This window comes from Corvus hawaiiensis, chromosome 10, assembly GCF_020740725.1.
Source record: "Corvus hawaiiensis isolate bCorHaw1 chromosome 10, bCorHaw1.pri.cur, whole genome shotgun sequence".
In the NCBI taxonomy this organism is placed as follows: Eukaryota; Metazoa; Chordata; class Aves; order Passeriformes; family Corvidae; genus Corvus; species Corvus hawaiiensis.
In genome coordinates this window covers 27,625,840-27,638,649 of record NC_063222.1, presented here as the reverse complement: position 1 = coordinate 27,638,649, position 12,810 = coordinate 27,625,840, and the positions used below count along the sequence as shown (strand labels likewise).

The 12,810-nt window shown below is 46.9% G+C and overlaps 1 protein-coding gene across 12 annotated transcripts in view; it reads right to left on the bottom strand.

Moving 5' to 3' along the window:
- The window catches only part of PLCH1 (phospholipase C eta 1), a 57,968-nt gene that overhangs the window by 28,002 nt on the left and 17,156 nt on the right, over positions 1 to 12,810 (bottom strand). Inside the window, exon 1 of one of the 12 annotated variants that reach the window (XM_048314600.1) lies at positions 11,381 to 11,825. The exons of 4 other annotated variants lie outside the window; for them this stretch is intronic. In XM_048314600.1, coding sequence (XP_048170557.1) covers positions 11,381 to 11,423 — 43 coding nt within the window. In that variant the 5' untranslated portion in view covers positions 11,424 to 11,825. Of the gene's footprint in view, positions 1 to 3,172; positions 3,228 to 3,289; positions 3,748 to 6,688; positions 6,713 to 11,380; positions 11,826 to 12,810 lie in introns of those variants that run through there. 7 more of the 12 variants (XM_048314604.1, XM_048314605.1, XM_048314594.1 and 4 more) reach the window with 7 other exon arrangements.

Genomic DNA, 12,810 nt, shown 5'->3' with positions numbered 1-12,810 from the left:
AGCCACTTCATCCACTAATGACATGACTAACGGGCTTCCAGCATCTGCCAGGCACACAACAGTTCCGACCTGAACCTCGAATGACAGAAAGTGGGCAGTGCTGGGAGACTACTCCTTCTTCACTGCCACCTTCTCCACACAGGAAAATGGAACAGATCATCTGTCAGGACACCCTCATGACAAAGGAGGCAAAGAAAGCTTTAATCTATGTTGAAGAAAAGTATTCTCTGGTTGTTCCACGCTTTTCTTATTTACATTTTTTTATATTACTACACACAGTTCTGTAATTTTAAACCCCAGCACTCCATGTATTTGGACTGGTGAGATGCTCATCCAAACCCCACAGTCCTTTGGGCTCAGTAACCCTGGAGTTTGTCCCTTGTGCTGTGACACTGGCAGAGCTGCTCACAGAATGACACAGACACGCATTCACACCCTCTCCATGCTGCCACTGACCTTTGAGCACACACTGGGATGATTTCCTTTTATCCACCCATCCCATCCGGATGATAAGGCTTTTTTCCCCCTCTGTGTTTTGACTAAAATAAACCCATTTCTTCCATTTCATCTCGCATCTTCCCTCCTGCAGCCTTCCAAACACGAGGATCAAGATAACATTTCCTCTTGATCTCAGTATATATCCATGCTCTTAAATTACCTTCTGGTTTTATCCATTCACAGCCTCTCCTCACTTGGTATCACTCCAAATTCGCCTCCCTGGGTGATTTGTTTACACTCTGGCTGGCTCCCAAATAAACTCTCTGGGTCTGTCTTTATTTCTTATCACCCTTCCTCTCTCCAGCACTTCTCTCTGCAGTGCTCCTCAGTGTCACAGCAAAGACTAACCCACACTCCCACTCCTCTCTGCCAGAGCTGGGATTTATTTATTCTCCCAGCTCCCAATAGCTCTGACACACTCACAGGCAGTCAGAGCAGCACCTACACATTGGGCAAAACAGGGATGAACAGTCCTTGGCACTGGAATAACCTCCCCTGGCTCCCTCACACACAGGGAGCCTGCAAGGCAAACCCCAAATGGAATAAACCACATCAGAAGGAGCCTTTTCCCTGAACTGTCTTTCTTGGAGGAAAGAGGGGACTGAGGTTGAGCTGAACAGAACCAAACTCTTCTGAAAGCATCACGTGAGTGCAATAAATGTGTCCTCTATTGTGTCCATAAATAATGGCACTCCCTGGACCAGCACACGCACTGAATGAAGGTGAGCTTGGAAGGGCTTTAAGGTAAACCACCAATGTGACATAAATCAAGCTAGAAGGAGATGTTACACCATATCCACATGTTGGCTGGGGTAGCAGTAACTTGGATCTATCTGAAGATGCACAAAGAACCAGGAAGACAAACCTTTATTCCACGAGGGATGGAAAACTCAGAACCTGAGAGAAGGAAGAGGAACTGAAGCAAAAACAGTCTCTAAAACTCCCTAGCTACATCCGTACAGGAATGCCTTTTCTTGGCAGACCCAGCCTTTCCCTGTGGAAATGAGTTTAGGTCAGGTTTGCCTTGGGTCCCTACCAAAACAAACACGGCTTGTCCCAGCACAGAAATGAGGTCCTCCCTGTGTCTGTGGATACACAAACGTGCCCTGCTCCATCAGCCTGGCACACACACCACCAGCACCTTTTGATTTCACTAATAAAGAGATCACTTCCAGCAGGGCTTTAGCTCACTAAGAGGTTTAGCAACAAGCTACTCAACACAGAAAATCTGCTTCTTTGCACTTAAGGTTAGCAGTTACTGGTGAAAGTCTTACAAAAAGAACTAATTCTCACATAAGTCTCTCTATTAGCATCAGCTCAGTTGGCAGAGAAAAAATCCCAGCCTGGTTTCACTAAGATGAGGACAGCCAGCAAAAGGCAGAAGGGAGAAGACTGCATTTATTCAATATAAGAAAAGCAGAGAATGGGCCACAGTCACGTAACTGCAGCCAACAAAACCGTGGGGGAAAATAAGAAACATAAAAAGCAATCCAGTTCCTTCTTCACCATTTCAACTGCGTAAACATTTCTACATCACATTTGTAATTGTTATAGGTGCAGTCACATTCACGCTTCAGGCAGACTTCAGTTGTAGGGAATAGATTTTAAAACACTTTCTTTCACAGAGTGGAAGAAACCCAGTTCCTGCCCAATAGCTCAACAGCCTCCACTTCCCAAACCCGACCTGCAGTAGGTCCAGTGCCCCAGGAAGCACCATCTTTGCTGCTTGTGCTTTCCCAATTCCAAGGAAATACCGTGGGAATTCAAACATTTAAAGAATAGTAACATGTAAGAGAGTTCATGGCATCATTCCTGCTGTGTAGGTGTTAATAACAAGGACTCCACGTTCAAGAAGGGACTGGGGTAATGGAAATGCCACAGCAATCATGGGCCGACTGGATTTCAGCTCTGCAAACCATTTACAAAACACCCCATCCTCCCCTTCAGGCTATTTATAAAATATAAGCACGCAAATAAAAAAGGTCTTTTTCGAATCTATTCTCAGTATGCTAATGCCAGTCCCTTGCCAGACACCACACATTAGCATCTGAATCAGGGAAGGTATTGTGCAGGGCAGAATAAAGCTCCAGAAGAGCAGTTCAGGAAGGATTTCACTAAGGAATAGGGAAGCTGGTTCCAGAAAAACATCTAATCCTGTATATAAATCAGGAATACAAAGTAAATGAAGCAGCTTCTCAATGCAGACATAGATTAAAATTTGAGGAAGCAAGACATGTTTCCCATTAAAAGATTTTTTTTTAATACAAGGACTAGCCGTGCATTTTTTGCCCAAAGTCTGAAAATTAATTAGGTTAAACTAGAACATGATGTAGTTTATGTTATAAGATCAAAGAAAATTAATCTGGAAGATTAAATTAAAAATTATGTCTATGCAATGTATAAGGAAGGTGTCCCTGCCCACCGCAGGGGGTTGGAACTGGGTGGTCTTCAAGGTCCCTTCCAACCCAAACCATTCCATGATTCTATGATATTTAAAGCTTTAATTTAAAATTTAAAAACCCTGAATACTACAGTCACTTCTGTTTCCAGAGTTATGCAAACTTGACAGTCTAAAATCATCCCAACAGACAGCCTAGAGTTTAATGGGATTTAATAATGAAAGACCAGTCTACTTTTTTTTCCTCCCAAAATAACCCTTTAAAGCAATACAGACCTGAATTCAAATAGCACCTTTTAATCCTTAGTTCAGCCATGAGAATCACTCCTAACAGCACAAACCTCTCCTCTGGGGAGGAACTGCTCTGTAGCCAAGGGTAAACCAGATACAAACCCATCTGTGCCAGCTCGACCTTCTCTGGAGTGGCCACGCTGCCCAGCACGTGGTAGACCTCGGAAGCCAGCAGGAGAGCCATGGAGCCCTGGGCAGTGGGATGTTCCTGAGGTGCGGGATGCCGGGCAGATGCTGTTGGTCCTGCTGCCCACGCCGCTCTGGCCGCTGACTGAGCCGGCTGCTGCCGGGCACTCTGAGCCACAGCTCTGGCCGCTCCAGAAGCGCTAATCCCCCAAATCAGCCCGTGCTACCCTCCATCCCCTCGCCTCTAATCCAGCCCTGTGCCCTCGGGTTTAATGACCAGGGAACGGCCCAGCATCAGCCCCGCCAGAATCCCTGCAAAACCTCCCGGCGCTGCTCCCGAGCCACGGCCATTCCCTCGATCCCGAGGAGCTGGGAATTCCTCCGATTTGATTCAATTCCCAGCAGTCACAGTGATGAGGACACATCTGCCTGCTCTTGTGCCTCACCACAAAGACTTCAGGTTGTGCAGGACCCTACAATTGATACCGGAAGGAAATCATTTAGGGAATTAAGACATTACACTGAGCAGCATTTTCAGACAAACAGAAGAGCATTTTGCTACACAGGGCACATCCCAGCAGTGAAGCAAACACCCCCTCCCATAAAACATGCTCTCCAAAGTTAAATAAACATCCTGGCCATTTTTTGCTGCTGTATTTTAGGGTTCAGTTATTCAAGAAAACACTGTTACCTAAGCATTAGCAGCAACTCTATTGCCAAGAGTCTACAGCAAAATCTTGATGGAACGCAGGTTTTGGGTGAACTTATTTCCTTTTTTAGTGAGTTTCAGCAAAATTTCACTGAAAAAACATTCTCTTTTTTCCAGCACTGCATTCAAAGAACCCTTTCTTGCAAAGAGATGTTAACTGTTTGAACACATAAAAGCTGCAGAGGTCCCTGCACACACTTCATTCTGTGGCTCCTCTGCACTAAGGCAGATGCAGGGGCAAAGTCTCAGCTAAATAAATCTGATGCTTCTCCTAAGTTTACTCCACAGGGGCATCAGCTCCCCCTGAGCACCATCTCACCCCCATCTCCATCAGCCTCTGAGAGGCAGCACAACAAAGCTGCCAGAGCAGGTACATCAGGTTTTAAGCAATTATTATTATTTTATTTATTAGTTATTCATTCCTCACTTGAGGACAGCCAGTAAAAGCTATTTTTGCAAGGGGCAGAGTGTGTGACGTGCTACATGCAAACAGTTCAGGTGTGCACAGCAAACCCTTAGTAAATTAATAGAATTAGCCCTTAACAAACCAAATACAGCTCAATGTGAATATATTTAATAGTTTTAGGAACAGTGTACTGTAACTGAGCATTAAGGTTACACCACTCTTATGAGACAGATCATTTTTCTTTAAAATCAAAGATCGAAACAAATTTCTTATTGCTGTCCACAAACAGTTCTTTTGCTTTCCTGTCATACTACTGCATGTTAAGAAATTAATATTTCAAAGTGCAACCAAATGACAAAAGGTCTGGTCTCGTCTTGCTTTTATGGACTTACTGTTACAGCCATCTGACAAAACAAAAAGATTAAAAAAGGTATAAAGAGCATTACCAAACACTGAGAACTATAATTATGAAAGAGGATATAAACTGGGTTTCTAAATGATGGGCATCAACTGCATTAAGCCAACATTAAGCTTGAAGAGATAAAAGGAACCCATAAAATACAGGAGTTACTTTTATAACTGCAGCAGCAGCTCTTCTGCCCTGCATGCAGTATTTTGGGGTTTACTACGTATTTTGTGAAGGGTTGTCAAGCCCTGGCACAGATGCCTAGGGCAGTGGTGGGGTCTCTGTCCCTGGAAATGTTTGAAAACCATGTGGATGTGCCCCTTGAGGAGAAAGTTTAGTGGTGAACACTGTTGTGGTGCTGGGCTGATGGTTGAACTTCATGATCTGAAAGGTCCTTTCCAAACAAGCCTCCACCCCTGCACAGAGACCAGCACACAACTGAACTGTCCCAATCCCCGTAGTGAAGATAGTCTGGATCCAACCAAACCCCAAAGCAAACCCCAGAACCCCACAACGCTCTCAAGCTGCTCTCACCTCCCAGTTCTGCATCATTTACTCATCCTGAGCACTAAGTTTGCCCTTCCAGTAATGCCATTTAAAGCCATTTTCTCCCAAGGTCCACCCCCAGAGAGCACATTTTATCTAAATCCCACAGAACAGCACTAATATCCAGCACACCACTGATGTCATCAGGTTGCTGATTGTTGGGGTGTTACATAACAGCCAAAAAGCCCGGGGGCAGAGAGGGCAGATGCAGGTCTGGGGCAATACACGGCCCCAGGCAGAGTTGGTTTAAATAGCCACAGCTCCTATTTTATGCCAGATTTTAATTTGCTTTGCAGCAGCTCCTCCAGCCTCATGGAATTTCACATTAAGCTTCTTACAGTGGATTTAATGGTAATCTCTGGGAAGTCCATGGACATGAGACAGACAATCTCTCACACTTCTGCAAATCTCAAGAAACCCTCGAGGAAGTCACACAGCACCAGCAGAGACACCAGAGGCTGAAAAGGGCATGGGCAATTCATCTCAGCCCTGGAGATGCACAGCATCAAAACAAGGAAACAAACACAAGCTGAGACTACTCGAAACAGCTGTGAATGGTGTCTAAGCAAAGGAAATCCCTAACTCTGGGAAGTAGCTCATGCTTGTAAAGTCACTAAATAATACGCAAACAAAAAAGGGGTGACGCTTAAGAACAAAACCATACACTACCCGGAACGGAGAAACAACCCTAAGCACAACCAAAACCTATCAGCACGTTTCAGCTTTTTGTAGATCTGGTAACTGTCTGGTGGCATCTTTTTTTCTTTCAAAAATTCCAAAACAAAACCAAAAACTTGGGAGCAGCAGCTCGTAGAAGTCACGTCTGAGTAACACATATTTCACAGAACTGCTCTTTCAGCCTCCCCTATTGACATTGCAGGTCAATGCTTCCAGGATGACCAATAACTCATCTTATTTTCTCATTACAAGTGAAAGGTTTCTGCTCTTCGCCTCCTCAAGCTGATCCTTGACAACCTTTAGTTATTCTTGCCATGGGAGAATCCAGAGTCCCCTCCCAGACTGAGGCCCCCTCCTCTTTTGCTCTTACAGATCAGAAAGGAACCAGAAACATCCAAACAAAAACTTGGCACTACAGTATAATCCCAAAAGAGCCTGAATGATCCTTAATCACAAGCTTTGTTCCCTCATTGAGGCTTCACAGAGCACTGTGCAATGCAGAAATGTCCTGCCAGGACAGTGCCCCTTTTACAGGGGCTGTGCTCCCCTGTTGGAGACCATAAATAATGCATGTTTTCCACCCCTGCCCAAGGACCCCTCCTTCTGCCAGCTCAGCAAAGTTCCACTTACTATCTTCAACCAATTAGCCCAGGTTTCATCCTTTCTTCAGAAACAACTCCACCAGAGCTGTCCAGAGCTGCCCACCAGTGAGAGCCCTGGTGCCACTGCAACACAGCATCGCTGAGGACTGTGAGTTTTCCATTAGGACGGTGGAATTAGTCCTTTGTCAACACTGAACAGCACAATCATTTAAGCACAGACATGGCAAACTGCCAAAGCACATTGTCACATCAATGGGGTGAACAAGGAACACAGATTTATTAAGCAAACACAGTTAAGTTTGCACATCCTAATCCTCTTTCTTTCTCGAGGATCCCTCAGCAGGGGGGGCACAGCAGTTGATTATGACACTACAGAGCATGTGGAAAAAGCAGGAGGTGGAAGAGAAGGAGGAGGAGAGTTTCCACTGCCCCTGCCAAGGGGAAGATGAGCACACAGGTGTGTAGTGCCACTGTGCCAGATCGGGGTGGCTTTCAGGACAAGCAGCACCCTCCCCCTGTGTGACCATGACATGGAGCACCAGGCACCATCCCGAGGGAGGGTCTGTGTCCATGTCCCCGTAGGAAACCCTGGGGGCTCCCCCAGCCAGGCAAGCTCTGCTCGGGAGGGCAATCCCTCCTCGCTGCAGCTGAGTCACCTCTGCAGTGCCAAGACAGGGGTTCCTCCTTTGAGGCCTCACAACTGGCAGAGCAGTCTGAAAGGCATCCCAGGAGCCATGCCTCTGGATGCAGAGGTGGAGAACAGTAAGCCACGAGCTCCTTCTCTGCCAGAATCCCATACTGCCCTCTAAAACAATCAGTAAGTACATAAATAAGGATCATAAAGCTGAGCACCAGACCTTGTTCTCAGCCTGCCTGTGTTGTATGATACAGCAAATACAATTCCCACCACAATATACTGAGCTAGGGCAAGACCCCCTCATTCACCACACCCCCCTTTATATGTCACACCTCCCACTTCACCAATTTAACAAAAGATAGGCAAAAACCACCCCCACCAGAAGACCCTTCCTAAAGCTTGCTCCTGTGCCCACACAGAGACATGCAGAGGATGAACTGTCCCAGCCTCGGTGCAAGCAGTCAATTGTGATGTCTGCACATTTATCAGCAAACAGCCGTGTGTGACAGCAGCCTCGGCCCCTGTCCAGCACCACGACCTTCGGAGGGGAGCGAACGACAGGGCACAGGAACAGCTGGAAGAGGGATCCAGTCCCCAGGGCCTGGAGCCAGGCTGGAGGGAGCACTGCTTCCCTGCAGGCTACCAAACAAAGCCACACCTGGGGCTGGGCTAGAGAGTAGGAAGAAGGGGAAAAAAGCAGAGTAGAATGGAAGGTGAAGTTAATTAACCTTTAAAAGCAATGAATGGAGACTGCAGTGCAACAGATGATATGAACTAATTTATTCACACTCCTCAGAAATAGTCGTTTTCTAAAGAAACACGTTTATCTATTCTATTTTAAATTACCTCGGTGCAAGTCACCGACAGTGAGTCATCTGTGGGCAAACAATGAACTGACAGTCTCAAACACCAAAGTGATCTTATTACTGAAAATGATGCTGTTTTGTGCATCTGAGTTTCAGGCTGATCAATGTTTCTATTGGTAACATGGGAACACCTCTGAGCCCATTCTCTGCTGTGCTGGTATCGATAACCTGCCACAGCACAGGCTCGAGCTCCCTGCCCCACAGCGGGGTTTGCTGGCACTCCCAGGGAAAAGCCAGCTTGGGGCTCCTCACAACTCCCAGTTCAGTCATGCAAGGAGCACACGGAGCAGCACATGCTCCCCCGAGGCACGAGCTTCTGAGGAAAGAGAAAAAGCCAGCACACACACCTCCTGCAGCAAGCTCAGTGCTGGACAGAGCTGGGAAGGTTTCTTCCAGCACATTCTGGTCACCAGCCCCTGGTGTCCCCAAGCTGCTGTGTGCCACCACAGTGCCAGCGCTGACCCCAACACGGACTGGGCCAGCTCAGTCTCCAGCAAAGCACTGAAGGAGTTACCTCAACAGTTCTAATCTATGCCCCAGAGTTTTGGAAAGACAACAGTTCTTCAGCAAACAGCAACAACATTTCCCCCTCACACCATGGCAGTGTTCTGTAGATTTATTGAAAAAAGAGTAGATTTCATTCATAAGCACCAAAAACCACGAACACTAAGTAGTTAGCAAGCACATAACCTCGTTATTACCTGGCCAGCCACATCCTCTGCAGATCTGATCAGATACTGCCCCTGGAGCCATCAGCATCCAGCTCCAGCACCCTCGGAACCCGCAGCAGGGCCATGGCAGGGACACTTTGTGGTGTCCCACCTTGACACTCCAGTCAGGTGGCACTCAAGGCAACACTGGGCAGCCTCTTCAGGACATGCCAAACCACCTCGAGGCTTTCAACCTGACAAAGCTGCCATGTGCACGTGCTAACTTACTGTGAGTACATTTATTGCCAAGACAGATTTAAGCTGTTATTGGAATGAACCCTGTGGATGACCCAGAGTTCTTCCCAGAAGGAGATGGATGCCTTCCATATCCACTCAGACCAGTCTGCTGTTCCAGGCTAATTCCTTTACATATCAGTATTCCAGAGTCTACACTCAGTGCCTGTTTTACAGGTGCTTGGACAGCTGCAGGCACAGGAGTCCCAAAGCAGCACCAATAAGGGCATTAAACAAGCCACTGCTGTAGTCCCTGGGTGAGGGAACGAGCCCTGACGGAGCTGACGGCTGTTCCTCAGCCCGGCCGTGCCAGCTGCATCCCTGGTGTTCTGATAAAACCAAGCACCACGACCCACAGCCAAAGGCCCAGCCCCAAGGGAGGTGTGTGCCCCATGTCCCAGTGCTGATCCCACTCCCAGCTCCAGCGTTTCCCACTCGCAGTGGCCACAGCCACCCAGGAAGTTACGGCTGAGCTGCTGGAGCTGCTGCTTCCCGCGGGCACTCATCGGGGCCGGGTATCCCTTTCTCCAGGGTTATCCCACGGGCACCCTTTGGCACACCAGCCATGCAGGGTGATTGGTGTCCCAGCCAGCATGGAAAACGGGGCTCACTCACCCTGCCTGCTTCCACCATCCAGTATGGGAACACACTCCTGGTGGTACAGAGCCACCGCGAGGGCTGCGCCCGCGATGGGTCACCTCGGAGCCCGGCCACGACCCCACCTCCGAGCGGCCAAACCTCGGTGCCAGAGACACCCCGGGACACCCACTCACTGCTCTGCAGCCCTCACTGGCCTCCCCACACAGAGATGGCACTGCCACAACCAAGGATGGCCAACTGGAATTTGGCCTTGCTATTACATCTGGGTAAAGAAGGGACTGCAGAATAACCTCTAGCAGAATTCTACCCTCAGCCGAGTTCTCCGGTGTGGAATGTGCTTATCTACACATACACTGCCACAAGATTCAGAACTTGAACCTGATGCTTTCCTTGCAGGCCTGTTCCCAAGCCCTCCAGGAGAGCTGGCTGCTGTGAATTATTAAATGGGGCCATATCCATTACCTCCTCCACCTCGGAAGGCAGATGGAGTAACACCTGCCCTTCTTTAACCATGGCCACCAAAGCTCCATGGAGAGCTCTGGGTACCCAACACCTGTGAGAGTGTTTGGCACTACAGCTCAGCAGCTCCAGCACAGGCAGCCCTCCCTGCAGGGCATCCACAAATAACTCACTTTTGCCCAAAATAGGCTGTTTCTTGTACAATAGCTCTGTCTATTCCCAGTAACTTTCTCTAGATAAAAAATATCCAGTAAAATCAACCATGACAGATACAAAGAAAAAAGAGCATTTTTTTTCCCACCAACACTGCCCTGAAATTTTTTTAGCATCTTATAATGGGCAAGATGATATTTCAAAGTATGATCCATGACTTTTGGTGGCTTTATTTTAGATTAGTTTGTTTGATTTTAAATTACATATAATCTTGTCACAAAAATGTCTTCTGAACTACCTAATTCTGGCAAAAAGCTCTTTGCTAAATGTATTTTCTATGTGTTTTCTTTAAAAGAACATAATCCAACATCCCTAACGATGAGCAAAATACAAAAATTAACTTTAATCTACCATGATTTCTCCTTCTCACTACAGCATTTACTCTCTATCCACTTAGAGGCTTAAGCTAATTGCCACTTTCCATTCAGCACTGACTTAAACTGAACAAAATTGGACATTATAAACTACAAGATACTGAAGAAAGTTATTCAAGATGTCTTCCTTTCTTGTACTATCTCCTGCAATTCTTGAAAAGGCATCTTTCATCCAATGCTTTCAGTCAAATTTTACACATCACTTGCAAATGTGTTATACTATTTATAAGTGCTACTAGAAAAAAAATCAACAAGCTCTTCTCCACTGAAAGCCACAGCAAAATTCCCAACAGATGAAAAGGTCAAGAATGTTTTTATTCAAGGCAAACACATTTGTAGTAATTTAAGCTAACACAGAAGTGCAGTTTTTCCTCATCATAAGAGCAGTATCTCAAATACAAGATACATGTTTTCATGGAGAAATGTGCTTTCAAGTCAATACAAACCCACCAGGTTTTCTTGTTAAACATTCAGGAATAGATACACATTTGTTATACCAACAATGTCCACACAAACACTGTATACAACTTACCAATCACAAGGGTTAAGTTACCTGATTTTTCTATAAGCATTTCCAGAAATGTTATGAGCTCGTCCTATGGCAATTCCAAACTCAAACATCCTTACCTTTTTCTGGACTTAAATTTTTATATACTTCCAGGTCTGCCATTAAATTTGTAACTCGTGCATTACTGGCAAGCAGAATGGAAATTCTCCCTTCAGGAAAGGCTCCGTTTCATCTTCACGTCTTCAGAGCCAACACATTTGGAAAGCAATCCTTGGAAGTACAGCCGAGCGCTGCTCCTCAGGATGAGCGAGGAAACCTCAGTGAGCCATAGCACAGATACAGAGGCAAGAGCAGATAACTTCGCTCACGCCCGAGGAGCGCAGGCTGGGAGGGAGCCGGCAGCATCTGCTCGTGCAGCAGCTGTGGAGCGGCGCTGCTCCCGTGTCCCCGCACGGCGCTCGGGGCCGCAGGCGCTCCGGGCACCGCAGGCGCTCCGGGCTCCGGGAAGCACTGCTCGGCCCCGGGAAGCGCAGGGAAATCCCACGGGCAGCAGCGGGGCGGCTGGGCGGGCAGGGATTACCACACTCCAGCTAAGGAGCGGCAGAGTGACGCAGGCTGGATGCAGGAGGGGAAATCCAGCCCCAGTCCAGAGTAACTCCCCGCATCTGCAGCCAGGGGTTCTGCGAGCGGGAGGGGAGAATCCCTATGCCTTTGCCCTGGGTCTGTGCCCAGTGGGATGAGAGACAAGATCCAAGAGGAGCTGACATGTTCTACTTCCTGAGAAATCATTATTTCTTAGCTGTTGCTAACATAACCTTCCCACGGCCCCCACAACAGAACTCAGCACACGGCAGGGTATCCATAGCCTATGTCCAGCACCCTGGAATGTGAAACAAGGCCCCAGACCCAGGGCAGGATCTCTTGGCTGCTCCCAGCTGTGGTTCTAATGGCACTCTCAGGCTGGGATGGCAGGAGGTGGCACAAGTCCCACTCTGAGAAGTGAACGCGGCCACGGCGTTACCCCAGCTCTGGTTCCCACCTCAGCTCACCACATTCATGGCTGAAATCACCTCGCTGAAGCCTCTAGACAGTTACCAATGTGTGTACATTGAAATGACCTGATGTGCTATAGCTGCAATTCAACAACAAAAAATAAACTGTCACTGCTGTATAGTTTAATTATTGTTATATCAGATTGCACCTGATAATGTGTTAAATGCAAATTACTCACACTCCTACCATTCTGTTAATTATAAGACAAGCTATACACAAGCACCTTCAACACCACAGCTGCTCTGTAAGAAACCTTACACAATCACCAAAATATTTTTCATTATTTTGTCTTCAAAATAGACTTCATTTTAAAACCAGACATACCTAAAGGCTACATGCCTTTAGAAATTCAAGCATGTTATATAGAAGAACATGATAGCAGACAAATGAAGACTTTATGTAATTCAGATGACGTGCCAAACGGTATATCTGTAGGTTTATTCAACTTAAAAAAAATAATAAAATCAATCCCCATGACAACTCCTCAGTGCCAAGC